The following is a 25,202-nucleotide window of genomic DNA, read 5'->3' on the forward strand; positions in this document are numbered from 1 at the left end:
GCGTCCGTCCCTTAATGCCCACGTCCCCTCTTCCTGTCCTCTTTCAATCACTCTGTTTCTCCACAGGGCCACCTTACAGGTAACTCCGTCCATTTGTCTGTCTCGTCTCTTTGTTCCTTTTCATCCTTAGAGATGGTAGTCATGATGGTGATAACTATGATGATGATGATGATTATGATGATGATGATTATGATTGTTATAGGAAAGATTTTTTTTTACTGAATATGACCACAAGGAGGGGCATAACCTCAGACTGCTGCCACTATGTCCAAAGCCATGAGGGGGAATTTATAGATGAACAGGACACAAAAAGTGAGAAATAGGAAGCAGAGGGGCCTGACCAATGGGGGGACATGAAACTAAACATAATAAAACTTCCCATAAACTCACAAATGAGAGAAACAAGAAAACAGTAGTCCTTCAATTCTACTCAAACTACATTTAAAAAGAAAAATTTGCGATAATTGGACAAGACAAAAATAAACTCAGATCAAGTAGTAATGAGTCTATTTTAAAGAAAAACTTAAATAAAGAGAGCATAAGCTGGAGGAATTGATTGAGACTGAAGTGACTGAAGTTGGTCCTTTTGTTTTGATTTCCCTTCAGCAGACGCTTGTTTATCTGGCTTGTTAACTTGAGCCTACAGTAGCAGTCCCAATAGGTTTCGCTCAGGTGTGTTAGCAATGCAAATAAGTCATTTTCCGGGTGACTGTGACAGCAGTATAGACACGTTGTCTGCTGGGGGAAAGGAATTGACTACAGTATATTCAGCAAAGCCAGACCACTTGCTCTCTCCTCCCTCCCTCCATCGCTTTCTCTCGCTCTCTCTGTCAGCATTTCAGATTTGCCTTATGAAAAGGCAAAACACAAGCAGCACCAAAGCCTCACGTTCTGTCCTATAACTTCCCTCTGTGTGTGGTGAAAACAAGTCCCTCAAAACCCCAGTCCCTGTCCCTTATTATTTACAACGGTTTTTCCGTTTATGAGGGAAAAGCGACAGACAGCGGGTGGATAGGTCCCTTTTTTAAGCCCCCCTCCCACCCAGAACAAATTCATGGGACTATCCACGGTTGTCTCTGGCTTCTCCCAATCAGCGGAAACCAGATCTACCTGATCCACACATGTGGCTGGGAGTGTGCACGTCACGTGAGCCTGCCTCTCCTCTTGGTGCATCAATCATAGCTCTAACTTGACTTGATGATGTCAATGAGCAGAACCCTGATAATTCAAATGAATGTTACGTATGTATGCTTTCTGAAGTATAGCTACTTTTAATATGATGTGACTGTTATCATGACTGACAAAGATATGTTTGAACTGTTTTCATCCATACCTCTTACGCTGATGAGATTAGTCATGGCTTGTAGATTAGATCACCCCAGAGAACACTCTCTCTTTTTAAAGCTCTTAACTATCTTTACTGTACCTATAAACCTACTCTGACTTTTTCTACTTGGTCCCAAACTGACAATTTTTTCAATCACAAGCCAGCTCTTACCAACACACTCTGAGATGAGATAAGACTTCCAGATAGGAAGATGTGCAGACAAAGGGGCAGACTAACAAACAAGCAGACAGTGACTGCAGTGCCCTTTTTGTAGAGATCAGCCCGTCTGATTACAGCATCTCACAAACAAAAGAGTGGTCAGCAGACGGTGGTGGCAGGAGAAAAGAACGACAGGGAAGTCTTTTACAGGTACCTGTAAAGAGCAGAGATGTACCAAAGGTGGAAGGATGTGCGGATGTGCAGGGAATAAACTGACAAAATCATCCAACTTCTGCAGTCGCATTTAATACACACAGTAAGGGACCAGGGCAAATATTAAGGTAATCGATAATTAGTGAAATTAAAATATGTTGTAGCACTTTACTTTTCTGTGTCTCATAAAGCTGGATTGTCTCTTTCTTTTTTTGTTTCAGCTAAATATAATTTAATGTTGCATATACTTTATGATACTGACAACATGTTTTTAAACATAGCTGCTCGGATTGAAAGCATATTAGCTCGCAGTCAGCCACGGGTTTCAGATCATGTCAGTTCAGTACCAAAATTAACTTGAAGAGATCTGAATGTTTTCAAGATGTGTAATCCATTTAGTCATCTTCATTTTTCCATCAAAGCTCGGTTATTGTTGCATGCATGTGTGCATGGATTCTTTGAAGTCTTTCGCGTGATGTACTGAAAGTGTCAGGGAGAAGCCCTCACGTCTGAGATCTGAGAGTTGGCTGCTAGGATTCACAAGGTAGGCTTTATTGTTAAAAAATATATATATATTTATATATCTAATTTAAAGATAACCAAGCAAACCTGGGCATCATGAAAAGGATGCCGTCCTTTTATTAAGAATCTTTCCACAAAGCAAAAACCTTTTAGAAAATCCATGTTTTCAACTGCACTGCAAGGCAGTAATTATAACTGTCTTAACAGACGACTGATTTACCAATTTCAAGCAGGTTTCATATAATCAGCAAGTTGATTATGATAATAAACAAATATAATTAGTTACAGCTCTTTTCTTGATAGATATAAAAAGCCTAGCTGAATACATGTGCACACACACACACACACACACACCGCATGAATGCCTAATATTTAGCACTGTGTCCCTGAATCTTGTTTGGAGGTCAATCCCTTCAGGGGTGTGAGCAGGAGTGCTGTAGGGAACTTGAGCCACACACACGCATACACATGCAGAGTAGTAAAAAGGTAGAGGAGCAGCAGGAGGGGACAAGAGCACCATCAGCAGGCTGCAGAGACCTGGTTAAAACACTTTATACCATCAATCTGACACTCACTGTGGAGCATACTGTGTTAGTGCAGCCTGGTAAAGGACAGCAATAGAGGAGAGATACAGATCTGAATAAACTCTTTTAAAAGTGAAACAAACAGAGGTAAAGAGAGTAAGAGAGAGTGTTATCTAGGGTGCATCCTCCCCCACTAACCCACCGTTGTCCCCTCAACCCCTCTGATTTCTCCCCCCTCTCCTCCTCGTTTCCCTCCTGGCTGTGGTCCACGTCCATCTTGTCTGTCTGTCCCTCCATCCTCTACTCTGACCAAACTATCTTATCTGTCCCTCCTTTTTTTTTTACTCAAAGAAACGCGGTCAACCTGGCCGTTCTAAAGCTCAACGAGCAGGGCCTGTTGGACAAATTGAAAAACAAGTGGTGGTATGACAAAGGCGAATGTGGCAGCGGGGGAGGGGATTCCAAGGTTAGCCCTCTCTGTCTGCCCACCCCACCACTAGGGGGACGGGGGCCGCTCACCGGCTAGGCAGCCCGCGACGGTCCCCGTCCTGTGAGTGTAACACATGCATCTGCCCTGCGAATGAGTCAAGCAGCAAACAGGGAGGGCAAAAGTGACACCCTAAAATCTCCTGGGACACCCTGCAGCCACAAAAATAGGCACAATGTTGCATCTGTTGTCAGTGGTGTGTGCCTTTTCTATGTAAAAGGTTCAGACACAGTGACAAAGGTACAACACTTGAGCTTGCTGAGACACAAAAAGAGAATAACCTCCAGAAAATAAAGATGTTTTTGAAAGAAAATACTAGACTGTACCTTTTAGAGACCCAATATGTGATTTTATTTTATGTGGAAACATCAGAAAGTTTTCAATATCAGGACAGGGAAATGTGTCCCCTTTGCAGGTGAAAGCCTGGCAAGATAAATCAAGTACATCTCGTGATAATAACCATTTTGGCACTGATCACAGTCCTTTCAGAGGGTGAGGTAATGGAAAGAGGTTTCAATGATGGATAGGTGGAAAAAGAAAGACAGCAATTACTGTCAAGACTGGAATATTCGCCACCTAGTGGCAGCTCTGGGGAGAGGAGAGAAAAGAAGGAGAAAGAGTCAAATAGCAAGAAAGAGAGAAAGACACCAAATTGAACCCCATCATCCTTCGAGAGAAAATCTATTTCTCAAATACATGGCAGATGAAACTGGTTTTAAAATGTTTAATGGAAAAAACGAGACCCAAGTGTAATTGTAGCTCTCAGATTCTTTTAGTCTCAGGTTGACTTGAGGCAGAGGGGAGGATGAATAATTGATAGCAGCAGAAAGGTTCCTACAGCTCTGTATTGTGTTAAAGATTCACACATTTATACTACTACTTTGTTACTTTTAGGTCCCGAGATTATTATTAATTGCTTCTTTGTGTTTCAGCAGAGTTGTAATTTGATTTGTAAAAATATAGATAATTAAAAAAAAACTAATGAACACTCTGAGCTGAAGATGACACTAGAGCAATCACTCGAAAATGACAGCACAGCAAGAATTCAAATCAGCCATACTAAAATTCAGATATTTTATTCAAAACCACAACCATATGGTGGCGCTTAAGGCAGTATTAGGTTATTAATCATCTGGGAACCATGAATGTACATGTGTCTTGTAGAAGTTGAGATATTTTACTGGATATGTAAAAGCTTTCACGTGCTGCTGGCACTAGCTGAAAAATCAGAAGATTACTAAAGTCATAAGGATTCAACCTCTGTGGACCAGGAATGCCTGTACCAAAAATCATGCTACTTCATTCATAGGTTGTTGAGATATTTCAGTCTGGGCCAAGGTAGTGGAATCAAACAACCAACTACCTGACCTGGAAGATGTCTTGCAGTGAAAATATTTATTAGGTAAACGAGGCGTGATGCAGCAAAAAATCACGCATTCAGAACATGACTCACTGCAGCTCACTCTCCCAGTCATAGCACAGGGCTGCCCTGACGCCATTAGTCCTGGCTTAACAGTACTTGCCTCTTCAGTTTTCAGCACATGACCAGCTAAGGCAGTATGGATGTGTTACCTGGAGTGACAAAGGTGGGTCCCACTCATATGTCTGTAGCTCGCATTTAGCTCCTCGCTCCCCCCAGCCCCTCCTCAACGAGCATACACACATGTACTCAGTGGGATCCATGCTAGGTCACTTGATGTGAACAAAAGTGTACTTTTCTATGTGACTGAGCTGTGCAATGCAAATGTGAAGTACCATAATAACATAAAATAACATGACCTATGATGTTATTTATGTTATTTTTACACGCGAAGAACCCCGGTAAACCTTGCAGTATTGAAACTGAGCGAAGCAGGCGTCTTAGACAAACTGAAAAACAAATGGTGGTATGACAAGGGAGAGTGTGGACCCAAGGACTCTGGAAGTAAGGTCAGTCTCACGCTGCTGCGGCCCACAAAACGCTAGCCTGAAACTCTCATCCTAAATACGCTCCAGATTACTGCAACTACTGTTTTTAGCAATATTCTTAATTAGCCTGGAACATATCTTAAAACGTCCACAGTAGACTAAACTGTCCATTTACCTTCTTCTATTTTAATGGTGGACCACATTTATTTAAATATGGATCAGATTAACTCTGAATTTAAATTAATTAAATTAAGTTAAGTCTTGTTCAGTTTCTGTAGCAATCTGTGGCAATCCCATTTTCATTACAGTTAGCCTTAAAAATATGAACGCAAATTTTGATTGTCATCAGCCAATTTTCACTTTCATGTTTTTGCTTTGATCTCATACCCTAGCCCATCTTTAGCCTGAAACTCATCCAGCAGATGAGAATACCACTGTTTCTTTAGCTTTAGCATTTAGCAACTTGTCAGAAACCATTGGCTTTTTTTCCTTCAAGTTTAATATTTGAGCAGAGAAGGCTATCTAATCATCTCCATAATTCTGGAGTTACGTGTGCTAACACTTCATTTTACAGGTGCATTTTCTTTTAATAATATCCTATGTACCTTTCTGAAAGAACTCTGTTATTTGGTGCTAAATTAAAAGTCAAACAAAGTGCAATTAGTACACTCGCAATTAAATATTTAGCTTAATAGGCCTACAAATTAATTACTAGTGTATAAAGACTTCAGTGCACAGCTGGTCCTCTGAACATTCAAAAATGGAAAATAAAGTTCTTCAATAAAAAATGAATACTGAATTAATAATTACTTGGGTTAAAGTGGAGCAGTGTCTCTCCTCTGGAAATCAACAACTACACAGAAGCTCACCACTGACTCCCTTTCTTAATTTGCCATATATTTAGAGCCAAATAAGATTGTTCTTTTCTGAAATCTCCTACGAAATTGGCAGAAAATAATGGACCTGTGAGATAAAGCGTTATCATCATTTCTATTAGCATAAATGATCATTTATATCCTGTATTTCCCAGTTAAAACATCCACTGCTATGTTTTAGAGTAGTTCTTGAACAGGAACATTTTTAGGGAGCTGATCTACTGTAGATGTTTAGACTACTGGAGCCTTTAAACTTCATTAAAACTGCAGTCACCGCTCAGATTACAGCCTGCTCTATGATAGTTTTTTCTCTTTTTCACTTAAATTATATGTTGATTCAAGCTGCCTTGCTATAACTATGTTACAGTTGTAGAAATGTATATTATGTTCTGTAGTTGTACTGACTGTCAGAGATGTGTAGTACTGTATGTAGTAGCTTTTGTAGTGATCGTAGTATTAACTGTAGTAGTTGTAGGATGTAATTGTATGATAATATTAGTAGTAATTTCAGTGGCATAAAATAGTAAATTTGCAACAGCAGTATTTGTTCTCTGACGAGCTCCATTTCTATCTCTAACCCACTGTTTCCTATTTTCTGTCTGCTTTTTCCTCTTTTCCCACACTCTCACCTTTCACCTTTTTTCCTTCATCACTCACCCATCGCTCTAATTTTCCCTCCACCTCTTATCCCACCTGACTTTCTTTTCTCCTTAATCATGTCCTCTTTTTAATTCTCACCATCATCCCACTCTGCCCCCCTTCCCTTTGTCCTCACCTTTATTCCCTTCCTTTTTTCTTATCACCTCCCTCTCTTTTAACTACTCCCCTCTGCTGCCTCATTCACCTGTCTTCAACTCTTCCTTCACCTCGTCCCTTCGCTCCCATCGCGCTCCCTCTCTCTCCAGGACAAGTCATCTCAGGCTCTGAGCCTGTCCAACGTTGCCGGGGTCTTCTACATCCTTGTGGGCGGTCTGGGCCTGGCCATGCTGGTGGCCCTGGTCGAGTTCTGCTACAAGTCACGGGCCGAAGCCAAGCGCATGAAGGTGGACCTTAGCCCCCCCCACTGCCCCAGCCCCTCCCCCAGCACCCAGAATCTAGCCACTTATAGGGAGGGGTACAACGTGTACGGCTCCGAGGGGGTCAAGATATAGGGGTAGGATTTAGAGGCTCCCATATAGGTGGGGTAATGGTGGTGTTGATCATGGTGGTGGTGCTGTAGATTATTGTATTGTCGATGTAGAGGCTGACGCAGCAGCAGCCCCACGCAACCGTGTTGTTCTTCATGTGGTGATGAGGATGCGGTCAAGCATTGTGGAACCAATGTAACTTTTAATGTTTCATGAAAGTTGTTTTTGTTTATTTATTGGCCCAATATTTTCTTTGATTTTTGTTTTTTTTTCCTTTTGTTTAAATTTGTTTTGACTTTTGTTACAGTTATTTTTCATTCTTTAGCACTTCACCCCTCGATGGATTTTGGGGTTAGATTTGTGCGACTACAGATTTGGTTCCATCGTCTTTGGCTGCAGATGTTGATGATGATGGTGATGATGATGATGATGACATTGATGGTGATGGTGATGCTCTTGGCTGATGACTTGACTAGGCACCTGCATTGTAATTTTAGCCCACAGTGAACAAAATAATGATAGAACAGGGATGCACAACTCCATCCTCAGTGGCTAGCATTCGTATTAAATACGTTTTATATACTAAAACTGCAACTAACAATTATTTTCATTATCGATTAATCTGACAATTATATTCTCAGTGAATTATTGCTCATTGTGTCCAACCAACATCAAAACACCTATATTTAGTGTACTGTCACATAAGTCAAAGAAGCACAGCAAATCCTCAACATTGAGAAGATGTACTATAATAAGTTATGGTAACTTACATAAAGACCAATTTATCAAATACCAGAAGAGATTCTAATTACTTTACTGTCAATTGACTAATCAATAGAGCCAATACTGCACATAAAAACATTGGTCTAATTCTTATTGCCGCCAACAAAACAAGAGTGATTCATCAGTTACATTAATAATGAGTATTATTAAAGTTAAGTTATTAAAGATTATAAAAGTTTCAAGTTTAGTCATATTAATACCTAGAACTCATTTGTTAAGATTTTCCTCTGATGTTGTCTTGGCTAAACTATTTCAAGGTTGCAGCAGCAGCCTACATTAGCACTTCACTATCCTTAGAGCATAAACTGTGGTGTTCCTCATTAAAATCTGTGACTGCTTCTAGCTACAAATTAATTAGCTAATGTGTAGACACCAATTATCACTGATCTGTGTCCGACTAAAACTTTTTCAGCCATAATGTGACGTTGCTTTTATGTCAGTGGATGTCCACCATAATTTGCAGAACTTGACTAGTAATTCCTCGAGCATCATTGCAATGTCAGAAAGACGTGTGGGTTAAGTATTTTGCGAGCTGCAGCTTGAAGGTACATGAAATACTCTGTTTATTAAGAGCGTTTTAAAACCAGTATACACCGAGCCAATTCAAACCAATTTAGAGCGAGACCAAGGCTTTTGACAGCTTGATAACATTCCCTCGAAATACTTGTTCATTCAGGTACCATGTACAATCAGGGAAGATTTAGTTATTAAGGGAGAAAATGAAACAGCAGGATGAATTTTTTAGCCAGCAGCCGTTTTTAATTGCTTTTAATTTTCGCTGATAATTATTAGCCAACCTGCATTTGATTTAGTGGTAGTGAGTTGTTGTTGTTGTTTTTTTTGTTTTTGTTTTTTTTAATTATCAATCCCTTCAAAATGTACAAATAGTTCCTGTCTATTAATTAATAATCATTAGCCAATAATTGGAGTAAATATTTACAAATCCTGACTTATAATCCTGGTGTTTAATTAAAAATATAAACCAGGTAAACCAGAGTGTTTAGTGTACAAACGTGAATTTAATTCACCAATAGCAAATCAAGAATCTTAGTCGTACTGTTTCCTTTCCATATACCAAACCATGAAAATGTCATCCATAAACTGGAGTTGTGCACCCCTGTTGTAGACGGTCCAAACAGGCACTCTGACTTATTCCAGCCCTGACAACTTCAAAACAGCCCAGTTACTTAGTGTTAATGCAGAGGAATAATTGATGAAACACTTCATATAGAACGGCTACTTAGTGATGTTGTTGTAAAAACATGACTCATGTTTAATGGCATAAAAGAGCAATTAACTGACGTGAAAGGAAACATTTGACTTCAATTTGATGATCTTTTTTCAGTGGGATTAAAAGGTCATATTTGATGATCACCTTGGAATAATTAGCAGGATCAATACCCAGGATGCAAACATAAAGACAGCTAAATGTAATACACAAATTATTGGCTATTATCTGTGCAAACAGTGCCAAGTTTAAATGAAGTTATCAGAATTCCCTTTATGGCTGTAGTCTGAATGTATGCCATATCTTTTTAATCATCCAAACTAGTTCCAAGTTATAATAGTATCATCTAAAACACCTTAGAAATTACAGGTTTCTTGTCTTAGATGTTCCTATAGACTACTCTAGTCCATGTTCTCTCTTTAGTTTTTAATTGAGCTGTACATCAGCGTGACAACACTCACATAAAAAGAAGAGGGGGATAAACTTCTGTCTATGTTTCTGGCAATGTAGTACCAAACAGAGTTGGCTGTTTTGCAGAGTAAACTGTTCTAAATGTTTCCAGATATTGTCCTCTAATTCATGTCTCCAAAAGTGATTTTCACAACTAGATACAACACAGACAACATCAAATTGCTATGTTCCTAAAATCGAAGACAAAACCAAAGCATCATTTACAGAAGTTTTTCTCTTGGATTGCCAAACTTCATTTATAGCAGAGACATTTTAAGAAGTGTCCAAATCACAGCACCAGCAACAAAATTAAGTTGTTACATGTCAAAGTGCATGTTCAGTCAGAAAATAAAGCATCTTGGCTGTCAGCGGTGTAAGGTTTTGAACCGGCAGCACAAGTTCAAATTTTACTGAAGCATCACAGAGTCGTCTCTCTGTGTGAAGTGTCACCCTACTCTGAGCAGTATATAGTCAGTCACTCCCTCTCTATAAATCTGAAACCTTGAAAGAAAAATCACTCCTTTGTGTTTTCCTTCTGTCTTTTCGAAGTCCTCACCTTCCAAATCCTATCCTTTCAAATCCTCACCTGGATTTTTAAGATTATTGAAACCCAGAACCCAGAAATGCATGGTCACCTATGAAATGCAGATGTCTACAACCCAAATCGTCTTGTCCACTATGTACATGTTTGTTGATTGTTGCCTGCTTTTATATTTACTTTTGCCTTTTGTAAAACTGTAACTGTGGCATTTGAACAGTGTGGTAGCCTTTTACTGAGACATGAATGTATAGTTTGGGGTGCATTCACACCAAGCCTGTTTGAAGTCATTCAAATGAAGTCCTGGACAACCTGTGGTAGAGTTTGTTTGAGCGGGAAAGAAAATGCCATTCAAACTTTGATGTCCAACAAATAAGTGTACCAAGAATATCTAAAGAAATACTGATTTCAGTTTTCATTAAAAAAAAACAAGCTTGTTCAGCAGTAGAGGTTTACTGTGACCTTTACTTACGAAACACAGTTTTCTTCAGGGCTGCAACTAATGACTTTTTTTATCATTAATTAAAAAAAAAAAAAAAGCTTGTTTTGTCCGAACAATAAAAACACAGACATATTCATTTTACATTATAATGTACTGTTTGAGAAGCTGGAACCACCAAATGTTTGGCACTTTTTGGCCCTGATAGATGAATGCTTAAGAAAAACACATGCAAATTAAACATCTTTAACAATTTCTCATTAGAAAAATGTAAATTGAGAAATGTTTTTTCTTAAGCTACAATGCGTTTTGTAATGTGAATCTTTAAACAACCAAAGTAGACGAGAATGCAAAAAGCAGGATTGTTTAACCTTAATGTGTGATTGCACCCTCAGACTCTATGTGTACGGGCACATGCATGTGTCTTTTCTGCATGTGTTTGTATAGAAACTTCTGTGTCTTTACACCAGTGTTTTGCACAATTTTCTATGCCTATAAAATGATCTTTCTCAAACGAAAATCTCCACTCTGCCATCTCCACCCTCTTCGTCCTCCCCTCCATCTCTCCTTTCATTAGCTGTCTTTTTCTGAAGCCATGCGGAACAAGGCCCGTCTGTCCATCACAGGAAGTGTGGGGGAGAATGGCCGCGTCTTGACGCCAGACTGCCCCAAAGCCGTGCATGCTGGTCACGCCTCCCTCCGACACCCCGGCCTTGCTGTGGTCTCCTCCGGACTGCCCTGAAAACCAAAAACACCTGCCGTGCCTTAACGACACACAAACATACAGACTTCAACAAGGACACACACACACATGTGCTTACATACAATCACACATGTACCATTTTCATGCATAACACACACACACACACACACAAACACACACACAAACATGCATATAATTACAGATCCTCAAATGCAAATACTCAGATACAGAGACACTGAATACACATTTTTACACACTTGAATAGACAAACATACACTCCGCATCATCATCTCACTTTCCTGCTGCCATTGACTGATTTTACAAGAGACAAGTGAAACACAACTGTGGAGTGAACACAGTGGAGAAAAAAACAAAAACAAAAGACAACTATGACTATCACACTTGCCTGCAGCATTCATTTTTATTGTTTTTTTGTTTTTCTTTTGGGAGGATACCATCCTGATATCGACAAAACCGACAGGAAAGCCAGCACAGACTTACATGAAATCATGAACTATGAGCTGTGAACATGACCACGCAACTGATCATGATGATGATAGATGATGAAGACGATGATCACAACTGAGAGTATAAAAAAACAAAAAACGGACAACCAAACAAATCTTTTCCTGCTCTGTCGTCATTGGACAATGTTGGCCAACAAGCCACACCCCTTGACTACGCCTTATACTATGACTACAAACATTGTTTTCATCATCATCATCATCATCATCATCATCATCATCATGGCCATCGTCATCTTTACTTGCCTGCAAAGACTGAGTGCCAGGTATTATCACCCTTAGAAGACCAGAAAACTGTAACCTTGAACGTTTGGACTGTGCAAACCCGCTACTTTGCCATGGACTGTTCAAACTGAATGAAAAATGCTTTCTTACTACGCATATAGAATGATTTCTCGCCCCCCAAACCGGCGCGATAATCAGCCAATATAGAACAGAAGTAACCTCCAAACACACACGTGTGGCTGGTCTCAGCCACAGAAATCACAGGGGTTTGTAAAAGAAAAAAAAAAAAAGGAACAGTAGTGATTAAAGAAGTCCTTCATCAACAACATCGTCATGACAGTAGAAATGCTAAATAGCAAACTGATGATTTTTTTTCTTTTTTTTCCGAGTGGCAAAGGCGAGGTTTAAACTGTATATTCAGTGATGGAAAGAAAAAAATAAAACACATGGGCAGATCTCATATGGCTACCTAACAAAGTGCTTCTCAACCTGAACACTGGGACCTTTTAGAAGTTTGCAAAATGAATGATAGAGGAAATGGGAATAAAACATTTGGGTAAAAACGTTTTAAATGTGGAAACAAATACACCCTCCAAGTCCTCCAAATAGCCGGACAATGGAAAAGGTTAGTTAAATTAATTAAAGTTTATCATTCTTTGCACGTTCCCCGACAGCGGGGCGAATAGAGCAGTAAACCGTTTGTTTCAAGGGCCGTAATAAGGTTGAGAACCACTGGTCTATGCTGTGTGCGCTTCATTTGACTTGAACTATAACAGACCTATAGGTGCAGTTTTCAATTTCTCTAAAAGTAATGACTCTAATGGGCAGTTTGGTCGTCATTTGAGATCCTCAGTCTTTTCCAGTGGCTGTGGGAAAGGTATCATATCAGAAAGCTTGCTTTTTAAAACTGTTGTAAATAACTGCGTAGCAAAACAGAACTCACTTGTCTTTTTTAATCATCTTAGATAACAATTCATTGCAATAATGAATATAAAAGAAAATGCCACTACTTGTAATTAAGATCAAATCTTTTTTATGAATCTACATATTATATATAATACAAATAAATATATATCTATACGTCTATAGAGAGCTATAGAAAACATCACAGATTGTCAGAGGCCATGGCATACATTCTGTTATATGGCTGTTTTTTGATAACTTGAGAATATTAATATGCCACAGTCTTTGTGTGTCCTACTCAACACTGAATGTCCATCTGGCACTCACGCGGACACACACACGTAGAAACGCACGCACACACATTGTTGCATTCACAGGGTCAGCTCAGAGTGATCACTCCAGCATCATGAGAGGTTCGGACGATTTTTATTTCTGCCTGTCTGTCTGTTCCACGAGTAGTTATTCACTGTTTTTCATTGTCCAGCAGTGTTTTTATTCCAACATCTTCTTCAAAGGCCCCTGAAACAGCGTGTAGATGCCAGTATTCAACACTGAAGTCCGTACAATGAGAACACTTTTAGGCAGGCCTCTGGAGTGCATGGGCCACTGTGATTACAGTACTGTAGGGAGACAATGCTGTCTGACATTTGGAGAGTGTAGCATTTGTGTTGCATTTCATATCGCCTCGGTGCTTTTTGTTATTTGTCTTCTCACCAGATGTGAGTCAGCTACAGAATCCAGTTCAAACTGAGCAGGGTCTGCACCTTTTCGGGACAAGATAGAAAATCTGTTATATTCTGTTGTGTTTGGCACATCCACTTACTGCCAGCTTTGGGGAGAGGAAAATATACATTGCAGTAAAAATCAGAGGAACAATTAGAAAAAGAACAGAATATATTTTTATGAATTTACATCAGTGCAGTTCTACTTCTTTAGTTGTAATACAACTTAGCATGGTGGTGATGCTTACATAGAGAGTGTGTCATAATACAATGATACTGTATGTGGGAATGAAATAATGTGTTCTGCCCTGCTCAAACCGTCGATTCTTTCTTGTCTTTCATTCTAGTCTTTTTCCCATGTCCTCACTTTCTTTCTCTTGTTTTGTCTTTCCCCTTCTGCTTTCATCTTTCTTTCGTTCCCACTATAAGACTGAACTCTTTGTACAAAGTGCACATCAGCAATGACAAATGACTTTATTTTCTGCCCTGATACACCACAAAATAATAGGATAGAGATGAATTGAGAGCTTGAGACACCAATTGACAACAAGTTTCTTCTGGCTCTTTGTTCTAAACATTTCATACCTTCTACGTTGTAACCTTTATCATTTCACAAAAGGAAAACACTGAAAAACATCTCTGTAAAACTTCCAGGTACTTCATCGTGCATCAGTCCTGCATCAAATGTGTTCAAGTCAAACTCGACTTGAAAAGCATAGATAGAGGATAATACCGTAAAACAACAAGTATCACAAACAGCAACCCTCTTTATGGCTGAAATAAAAAAAGGTATACAGTTTCCAATCACTTTCTCTCAGCCGAGGGGATCAGTGCGGGAGTACTGCAGCAATCCAGCATGAGAGAAATGATGGAAATAGTAGGTTTCTACGGTGGATGTGTCTGTGAAGAGACAGTTAACACTGATCTAGCTATCACCACGCCAAACACCCCAGGCAGTTAAACTATACATGATACTGTTGTGTTTATTTCTTTGCCACCTCCAGTACATGTGATCTCATGCATAGACAGCAAAAAGGGGACTGCTAGGCTGTCAACACTCTGGCTTTAACACAGTCTCTTTCTTCCTTTGTTTCTGTCTTTCCATTTGGTTTCTTTTTCTAGTAAAAACATTAATGCTGAACCTGCTCTTTTTGTGTGGTTATTTATCAACTGATCCTGTTCTTGTACTGCAACCAGCCTGCAGCCTCCGTTTACAGACAATCGTGGATGTTATTCGCCATATTGGATTGACACATTCACATGCAGAAGTCAGAAATAAATTTATTAGATTACTGTTAAAATGTCAGTTCATGAAACACTCGCCATTGAACTTCCAAGTGTTATTAGATGCCAAGATAGTAATATGCTGGATACCTCTGGCAGTTGGTGTCCCAGGCTCTTTTAGCAACATTAGTTTCACAGTAAAAACCAGTACAAATATGGTAAACCAATTATTTAAACATGTTACTTTAAATAATAAACAAGTCTAAAGCTGCCTTCATGTGAGGACAGATTTGCTCTCTGTTTACCATGAGGTAGAAACAAAGAGCAGCAAAAATACACTTCATCAAAAATAAAACTCTGAGTTTGTCACAACCTGTTGTGTAAGCTAACATTTTCTGGTCAGCAACTATTTATATAGCTATACTTGTAATACAAAGCACATCCACTGTCACTGTGTATGCCTGGCATAGCTACATACATAAACGGATAACTTTAGCATAGCACTGGATGTAACAAACTAGGTTGCCCAATCACAAAGCCAGTAGTTGCCTGAAAGGTGACATTTCACCCTGGATTACTTTTCCTGGTGAGAATTAAAATATTGCAATATTTTATGGCAATTAATATCTTTTGCATTTTTTTCAGAGTGCGCTGTCACGGTCATGATTACTTGTTATCCAAAACTAGCGAGGTGACATCAAGCAAGTGAAACAACACAAGACATAGCAGCCAGCTGATATTTTTTAGCAGAAAAGTTGCATAATGTCACTTTAACATGCTCATGCTTTGCATGTATTTGTTACTTACAGTCGTTTATTGTGTTAGCATGCTTACATTTCATAATAAAGGCATTTGTCATTAGTTTTGAAGATATTTGGTCATGAATGTTGGAAGAAATTCAAATTGGTGATATCATCCAAACATGAATATCTTTACCATGTTTCATGACAATCGTCAAAAGACATTTAGTTCAAAACCACAAATGTCCACCTCATGTTTGCACGTTAGGAAATGTCATGGAAGGTCAATACGATTCAGCATCTGAGGATCGTGAATGTTTCATGCCAATCCATCCAATAGTTGGTGAGATATTTCCGTCTGTGCCAAGGTGGTGGATCGGCTGATTGACATTGCCTTCTAAAGTACCCTGCTAGAACAGAATTAGTCATAAGCCTAGTTTACCATTTTACTGGGGTTGTGCCCACAGCTGTGATAGAGGATTTATCAGAACAGCGCATTCAAATCACACCTAGCTTTCAAATAAATTACTCAGCAGGTTTGCTATCTTCAAGAACAGCAGAGCTTTCATGTGTATCTGTTCTGTGTAAGTGTGCACCTCGCGCCGCACAGTCTCTGTTGTAGACCAGCAGTTACAGGGTTAAATCCCCTGCTGCAATTTTGTCATTTGGGCTCTTTTTTTCAATCCATGGAGACCTAACACTCCTAATGCAGAGCCATCACTGACAAGCATTTCCCATTATTTCCCATCTCACTCACACTCTCACAAATACACAGGCACACACAGTCAAACCATGCTGGGTTATTACTGACAAGTATTTCCCATTTACGCGAAGATGAAGCAAAATAACAATTTTGAGGCCGTTTTGCCACCCTTTTAACCTTGCACCTTCATGTGCAAATGCACACATGCATGCACACACACACATACACACACCTTCAATCTGCCTCTTTTATTGTCACTGCAGAGAGACAGCAGCCTTTTCTCCTTTTTATTTTCATTGGCTCATTTCATCTCCCCTTCTTCAGCCTCTGTCTTTCAGCTCCGCATTATCTCCCTTTCTGTTCAGCCCCTCCTCATTTCTCCTCTGCTCTCACTCAGTATTCCTCTGCTTATTCTCTTTATCCTCCTTACCCCGTCATACTTCATTTCTTCATTTTTTTGCATCCCTCCCTCAGAGGAATCCATCTCAAAACCCTGATTTCTCATCCACAGCTCCTCTCCCGTCATGACCACCTCCCCTGCTCTCACTTTTTTTCTTTGAGGCGTCTCTCATGATCGGATAGGAAATTGAATTCCACCAACACTCTCAGCGCACACAGGCGGCTCATCCCTATGCTGTTTTGCTGATGCTGCTGTTAATAATAATATTAATGTACAGTCAAAGTATACAGACTTATAAAGCCAAGCAACGTAAGAAAAAAAGTTGTGATTCTACAGGGTTGGATTAATACAAATATCATTTTCTGACTGAATGAGGAATAAATCGAATTGTTATTAATTTTATGCCATCTGAAAAGTGTGACTAAAGTATTTTTGGTTTAGATATAAAATGAATCAAGTGGAACTGATTACAAGTTTATTAAAAAAACAAAAAGGATTTGTTTCAGATCTCTTCACGCAGTGAAAAATAATCATTTGCTACCAAGTGTCCCGTCATTCTATAATAAATATATTCGACAATATTAAAAATGTAAATTGAGAGTCAGTGTGACTACTGACCCTCAAATACTAGTTACATAATGTAGGTCCCTTTCTCTAAATCTGCAAATCTCAGAGGGAAAATCTTCAGCACTGCTAATATAAATGTACATCAAGTTCACTTTTTGAAGCTGGGTGCAAAAAGCAGCATATAACCAGAGTGCTTTTTAAAACTATTGACAGCCACTTAAATCCAATGGCCACAACAATATCACATTCTTTCCTAAAAGACATAAAAACATTTAGGTTATATATTAAGCTGAAAGGATTAAATAACTCACTGCCCATCCACACAGACTATACAGAGTGGCTGACACTGAACTGCTGTACAAAGTTTCTTGGCCAGAATCATGAAGATAGACTAAATAGCAATACTATAAAATATGCAAAACATGTACAGTATATTTTACTTACTTATGCCCCAAATACAAGGAGGCACCATTCATAAAAAAAACAAAAACAAATTGAAATCCCCATTCCCACTCACCCTATCACCCTATGCACACACCTATAGGTTTACAGGTTAAGAAATACATGTAGATGAAGGAGGGAAACATATAAAGAGATAATAGTCTCTAAAACAGAAGGAAAAAGAAGACACGGACCACCCTACTCGTTATCAAGGGGTTCCTAAAATACAGAAATACAGAAAGGGGGTACAACATTTCTCACATTTGAACAGTGACATAACAAAATCACTTCTTTGCTTTTGGATATGATCATCACAATGTGATACAGATTTTATTTTCCACAGACATGGATCACCTGCCTAAACCACTCAGGAAAACCTCTTGGTAAAATGAAGACTGTGAAGTGTGTTCACAGAGACCCAAGACCATCTCTAAGGTCCATGCACAAACCTCAAAACACTTACAGTATGTATACTGAATGTCAAACATGCTTTTAAGGTATCAGACCCCTTAAATCCATGAGCAGAGACCTTTTACAGTTAACAGTCTGCCAGAGGACCTGAAGGCATCTCAGTCTGTCACAGTGTAACAGCATATTCTTCATAGCTTTTTCTTTTCTGATGGATCATGCTGATGCTTTTCTTTTCTTTATTAACTATAAATTTTCCTGCATTACTGTAAGAAGGCCATCATAAATGTGGATTTAATATATATCAGAAGTGACACAGTATCAGAAAGGACAGCTCTGGCCTCGGCTGCCATGTCTCAAAAGGTCCTTAGTGCACTCGGTCAAGTCACTGCAAGCTTCCAGTGCTAAAAGACGCTTTCCACACCAGTTATAAATCCACACAGAGCTAAAGAATGGCCTTTTATATATAGCTTTCATCTCACAGGAAGACAATAAACCCCTAGACGGAAAAATAAAACTAGTCTTTGCCATTGGATCTGCCTGCTTTGAGTCCCTGCCTGTTTGTGTGTGTGTGTGTGTGTGTGCGTGGATCCGTAGGAGCTCAGGTGATTTTTAAACAACGCCTCACTTATAGATTTAAATGTTTCACTGTCATCTCAAACTAATAAGTCTTATAGTCTCTGTTCAGTTTGCGGCTCCAGTTTTGCAGTAAAAACTTTCTTTGAAACACTTTCATGCTTCTACGACACAGATAAACTGTTTAAATATGAAATACAGAGAAAGTCACGAGTGTCACTGGGTTACATCAGCTTTACTGAAATCCTGAAAAATTGACTCTTGCTAGAGATGCAGTATTGTGTTCTCTAAGTGATGCTTTTTACGCTCGTCTCTTATTAGCCTGCATTGATTCAGGGAACCCCTGATGGGCTTCCTGGGAAGCATCAATACGGAGGAGACAAAGAAATTGAATCATCTTCTTATTCTCTGTTACAGTTATTCTTCAAAGGCATAAAGGCAGGAGACAGACCACAGAGGCTGATTGTCAAAAGCACTTTGAGGCTTAAATGTTTTAACAGATTGTATTTAGCTCTGATCATAACAAAATGTGTTTGGAAGTCACTTTTTTTTTCCTCAGCAAACTTTATTTACAAATTTATTACCATGGAAGTACGTGGACTGAGTATGAAAGCAGTATGTAGAAATACATATATATACTTATCAAGGGCAGAATTATAATACAAGAAAATAATAAAATAAGTCTTGTGGCCTGTTATAAAGTTATTCAAAGAGACAAACTGGTGTTAACATTTAAAAAGCATACAGTATTTGTGTTTGATATGTGTAATTTTGCTGGATGACATAACCTTCAGTACACAGTCGCAGAATAGGTTTTAACCAGTAACACTTCACAGTATATTTCTAAAACAACGTAAAGTATATGTTGAAGAAAAGAGATATCAAAGGAATATTTTTATTTTCCAGCATGCATACCAATCCTCCAGTAGCTGCTCATCACAGATGTTCAGGCTCTTTTCTAAGATCCTAATGGCAAAAACATCAAAACTTAATAGCTCTTATCTCACAGAAGACATTTTCCCATGTCGCAAAATACTGACTACGTGGTATTGTTTAAACTATAATATTTCACCTTTATTATTACATTTTGGCTTGTGCAGGTGAAAATAATAAAATAAATGACGGCTGCCTCGCTGTTGCACTGTCATGACTCACTTGGACATGTGAATAGAACTTAGCCATCGTTTATGTCATTACAAACACCATTGCTTTTCCTGCCGTGACGTGTCAAAGAGGACGGAAAGGGACAAATGTATCAAGTCATACGCATTACCATATAAACCATATAAAAGATATTTCAGCACAAGCACAGCAAAACTTAGATAACATAAAAGTATCTTTGTACAAGTAAAGGTTTTGTGCTTTTGTTTTTTTTTTCAGTGTTGGAAACTATAATTTAGCTTCCGACACATTTTAGAAGCACCCATGCAGTAGATTAGTTGGCACTGATTTGGTGTATGAGTGCAGAACCATTTCATTTTTTCTTTCCACATTTCTACACCAGTATGAATCTGTTGCATTTACTGCACGTTTTGTGCATTAGTGTATTTGGATGAGGCCCCGAACAGCTGTTAAAACTTCACATTTTATAAATCAGATATGCTCAGGACTAACCAGCTGCATGTGCTAAACAAATCCTAGATTCTTTTTTCTGGCTGCCGCCCATTTTTATGAAGACATCATAAGGCACTGCTTTATCATGATGGTCATAAATATGCCAGTCTTCCATTTCAGTCTTCTCCTTGGCCGAATCCCAGTGATCATTAAAGTGTCTCACACCTTCCTGAAAGGACGTGTGTGGAAATTTGATAAGGCAGCAGCTGCTGATGTAAATCCACATATTCAAGGTTGTTTTCATTATTAAAAGCACCCTAGAAGCTGGTGAAAATTGAATGTATTTATCACCTTCAACTGTCCTCTTTCTCTCTATCTTATGAGTTGTTTTCTCAGTGGCCCTGGTGCATCTGCATTCTCTCTTTCTCCACCTGGAGGCGTTCTCTCTCAATCTGCAGTCTGCCGGCCTCAAATTTGAAGAACTGCAGTCTCTCTTTCTCCAGCTGCAGTCTCTCCTTCTCTAGTTTTAGCCGTTCTGCCTCCAGATCCACCACTGACATCCATCCTTTACTTTCCTTCTCTCTCCTCTGTCCATCATGAGTGGAGGATAAAGAGGACGTGGAGGAGGAAGGAGGGCCTTGTTGTGGCGGCAGGTTAAAAGAGGAGTCGACGTGTTCTGATTGGCTGAGGAGTGAAAGCCTCAGCCTCTCCCTCTCCACTTGTAGCCTCTCTCTGTCCAGCTGCAGTCTTTCCCTCTCGACATCCATCTGACGAAGCCGCTCCTTCTCCACCACCAGACGCTCTTTCTCCACCGCCAGGCGTTCAGTTTCCACAGCCAGGCGCTGTTTTTCCAGCTCCAGCCGCTGTTTCTCAACAGCAACCAGAAACCCCGCTCCCATGTTTTCATGATTAGTCAGTCCACCCAGTGCATGGCCTGGCATCCCCATCAGGCCTCCAGAGAGTGACAGGTCTCTGGTGAAGGTGGAGGTCGGAGCCTTGGAGGAGCTGAGCATGCCTAAGTCGTCGTGAGAATAAACATCAGCAACGTGCCCCTCGCCACGTGACTCAATGTCACTAAGGAGGGAGGGGATATCATCTTCATCTATTTCTCCATCACCCACATCGCCATCACCATCCAGCTAGAGGGAGAGAGCGAGGTCATTAAGGGGGCCTCCAACTATTTTACACATGAAGTTAAGTTTACTCGTCATGAATGCTACTCTAAAGTCTGAGAAAATAAACCTGATGCAAGATGAAAAAACACATACAATCAAGTTACATGTAGGATCCAGAGTTTTTGGAGATTTACCCATACTTCACCCGTATATCTTTATATCTGTATAAAGATGAGCATATTATGGTTTTTGAAGTCACTTTAGATTGGTATATTGCATCTCAAATTGGCTATTACAGAAGTTAATTGGCAGAATGATTTACATCCCAAAGCAAGGAGACTCCAATTGATGTTTTCATGTGGCAAGTAGTTCATGCTGTGCTCTGACACGCAAAACTATCACCTCTATTTCCACTGCAGATTTATTTGGCTGATAATGTGAAGGATTTTAATAGACTGGAAACAGGTTAATAACACTGCACTGTTAAGACATAGGGTGAAAGGTTAGATTAGGCAATTATTGTGGGAGATTGTTATAAATGGACAAATGTGACAGTTTGAAACAGATCCTAATGCAAATAAAAGACAAAAGTTTCAATTAAATCCTAATTAATCGACACATCTTTCATTTAATTTCTACTCTGCGAACCTGCATGAGCCAAATCAAAAGGCCGGATTATAACGATAGTCATTTAAGCCAATAATGTGCCGGCATAAGATTAGATTAGATTGTACTTCATCCCACAATGGGGAAATTCACTTATTACAGCAGCAGAGTGTAAAATACACCACAGAATTAAAGAAGAAAGGGCAAAACACAACGAACAGGCAGAAGTATCTTATAACCTACACAATAAAACAAAAGAACAAACAACCGGCAGCAGCAGACAACGTGCAAACGAACAAGTACTGAAGGTAAAAGTGGCGTGATATAAATAATATTGTAAGATAAAGTAACCATGATATAAATAGTAATGCAAAAGTAAGTGACCATGATATAAAAATATCACTGTAAAAAATATCAATAATCACTGTGATATGTTAAACATAGCTAACTCTGCCGATGAGGACATTAATGAAGTAAATAAAAAGCATGAAGGTGAGAAAATCAGTCTGTCTTCATTTACATGCAAATTTAATTAACAGTCTCTAAGGTTTAATCAGGATATCTTTAGAGGGAACATGTGGAGTAAAATCAAACACACATGCACTATACTGTGGCACCATGATGAGTTCCTGTTTCTTACTCTGTATTCACTGACGTCATCCTCCATCTTCACACCCGGCGGTGCCATCATGGCCTGCCCAGTCGGCTCACTAAGAGCTGCCAGCTCTGGCCAGTCGCAGTGACAGTCCTTTGGGAGGCCTGAGAGGTCGAGCAGCTGGTCACATCCGGATCCCAGAGAAGTTGCTTCATGCTCAGGGGAGGACTGATCATACTCAGTCTTCAGGGCCACAGACGAGGACGAGGAGGAGGATAGAGAGAGCTCAGCCTGAAGCTGTTTTCTCTTCATCAGTGCACGCCAGTCCAGGTAACGACGCTTCACCTGTGCAGGAGATCAGAGAGAAAATGATGTACGCATATATATAAAAGTATAATTTAAACACAGAAATGAACACACCTCAGCAGCAGTGCGTAGTTCTCCCTCCCCCAGCGAATTAACACCTCGTGCCACTTCCTCCCATGCCTGTCTCTTCAGCTCATTAATGGCTGTGTTCTGTTCATACACAAAGAGAAGAGAACAAGAAACAACAATTAGATTAGACTATTGTTTTATTCTAATTGTAACATGGCTTGGGTGATGAAGGTGCTGCGGTCCATGAGTATGTGGTTAAGCAATGCAGGTTCCTATCAAATGAAACATTTTAAACATAACATGTCTGTTAAGAAAAACACTTCTGGTCTAAAGGATAGCTTTTAAGGCGATATACACAATGAGAGTTTTATAAATCCAAAAATAATGTATATCAGCTGCTAGCATTTATTTAGCACCAGCACTCTCTGGTGGACAATGGAGATAATGGACATACTGCGTCTAAATTATTTCAAACATATCAGCATATATGCACATGTGCTGACATCAGTGTATCTACTTATATTGTCCTGGTTAATCAAGGCCTAAGGTCTCCGCTAAGACAAATCTGTCATGCACTGTATAAATTACACATTTGAAACAAAAGATTTGCTAAAAAGATGCTAATTGGATCAGACAGGAGAGTTCACTAATTGGTTTGTGCAGAGATAACAGACGATGAGGGCTTTGTCAACATTTTTTAGAATGAATCAGAAGATGGTGTATCATCAGACAGAATACCCTGTAACACACCACTGGTTATATATCATTTGCTGTGAGCATGGCTCCATTAGTTTACATAAGAAGAAGAAGAAGAGGAAATCTACACCTGCTGTCTGGAGAACAACACGTCCCTCCTCTTGTGGATCTCCCTAATGAGCGTCTGTGTTTCTCTCACACTGTAGTTGCTCTTCCTCTTCCTCTTCAGATGCTTCACCTGCAGAAAATCCAGCTTGGCAGCGAAGAGGGGACAGAAACCCCCAGATACAGAGACACGAGGAGAGACAAGGTTTCAGAAGAGAGGGAAATGGGCAGAGTAAAGGGAGGAACTGAGAAGTATGGCTGTTTTTTTGTAAAGGTCAGTCCATGTCTAGCAATGAAGCGTGCCTTCAAAAGTGCAGCGGTTTTCATCAGGAGGAGGAATCCCTCGGCGGCTCCAACAGCAGTCCCTGTGAAGTTTTCCACCTGGGAGACTGATCCCAGCTGTTACACTAGATGCTGGCTCTGTGTGAAGGACATATCAGATGGAAAGACGTGAAGAGGTCACCACTGGTTGGCTGGAGGAGTAAACCATTAAAAAAAACCTTCTTTTTCCCCAGTGTCCCCAGGTTTAGGGTCTTAATGAGGTTCTGATTTGATGTCGCTAAGGCCACAAAGAAATATTATGACATGACTCGCAGGGTTTTCCATTTTTTATTTCCTGCTCTGGACTGCTGCCAGGTGAGCTTGCGCAGGTAGGGGGACATCACAGGCTGAATGGGCTCTGCAGTCTTCCTGTGGGAAAAACAGAGAGTAGTTCATGTCATTGGAACACAGGGAGTGTGTCAATTGAGGTCAGTTTGTTACATAGCTAACACAAAATCGAAGAGATATTTCTTTGTGGGTGGACATACTGTACTTTGTAGGACATAGTATACACAGAATATGGATAAGAAACTTGAAATATTATGAAAAATGACATGTTAGGCTGTGAAGTGTAAATGCCATAAATGGATCAATTTGAAAGATATTTCATTGTGCTACATTTTGAGTCACTAAAATACCTGTCAATACAAAGAAATATGAATAATGTGAATATAACCATGTGAACATGCTTGTTACCAGTGCTGATAAATTTCCTCTGCAGCACATTAAGCATTAACCTTATGCAATGGTTATCTTGAATATAGATACAGTAAAACTACACATAGCCTGCGTGTAAATGACTTTACATATATGTAGCGTCTGTTCGACTGCATGTAGATGTAAATCTAGCTCATGCCCTTCTGCATATCTCAATTATATTTGAAACACCGTATTTACGAGGAACAGTATGAAATATTGTTTTTCTATCCAGACGAGTCCAACACATTTTCATGCTCACAGTCAGACACGTGCTGCAGTCCTGTGTGTTTCTCATCTCACCACCACCTCCAATAAAACATGATCTGTAATATATTGTGACGATAACTCACCTCACGCGCACAGATGTACCGCAATCAAAACAACAACGTAGAGGTGCAATTTTAATGCTGCGTTCATGGG

At 39.5% G+C, this 25,202-nt stretch overlaps 2 protein-coding genes across 5 annotated transcripts in view; one reads left to right on the forward strand and one right to left on the reverse strand.

Annotated features, from left to right (window-relative positions):
- gria4a (glutamate receptor, ionotropic, AMPA 4a) overlaps positions 1-14,798 on the forward strand; it is a 101,889-nt gene extending 87,091 nt beyond the window's left edge. The window contains exons 16-18 of one of the 4 annotated variants that reach the window (XM_027280675.1): positions 3,097-3,211; positions 6,921-7,168; positions 11,158-11,235. In XM_027280675.1, the coding sequence (XP_027136476.1) occupies positions 3,097-3,211; positions 6,921-7,166 (361 nt within the window). In that variant the 3' untranslated portion in view covers positions 7,167-7,168; positions 11,158-11,235. Of the gene's footprint in view, positions 1-3,096; positions 3,212-5,046; positions 5,162-6,920; positions 7,169-11,157 lie in introns of all 4 variants that reach the window. The other 3 variants (XM_027280676.1, XM_019260987.2, XM_019260986.2) reach the window with 3 other exon arrangements.
- A 4,478-nt stretch (positions 14,799-19,276) lies between these two features.
- On the reverse strand, positions 19,277-24,588 carry msantd4 (Myb/SANT-like DNA-binding domain containing 4 with coiled-coils). Its single transcript, XM_027280315.1, has 6 exons — positions 24,572-24,588; positions 24,383-24,452; positions 23,788-23,961; positions 23,007-23,102; positions 22,632-22,931; positions 19,277-21,409 (listed from the first exon to the last, which is right to left on the reverse strand). Exons 1-6 carry the CDS (start codon positions 24,586-24,588, stop codon positions 20,663-20,665), a joined length of 1,404 nt encoding a protein of 467 aa, XP_027136116.1. The 3' UTR covers positions 19,277-20,662.
- Between the last annotated feature and the right edge of the window lie 614 nt (positions 24,589-25,202).

The sequence above is a fragment of the Larimichthys crocea genome, chromosome VII (assembly GCF_000972845.2).
Source record: "Larimichthys crocea isolate SSNF chromosome VII, L_crocea_2.0, whole genome shotgun sequence".
Taxonomy (NCBI): domain Eukaryota; kingdom Metazoa; phylum Chordata; class Actinopteri; family Sciaenidae; genus Larimichthys; species Larimichthys crocea.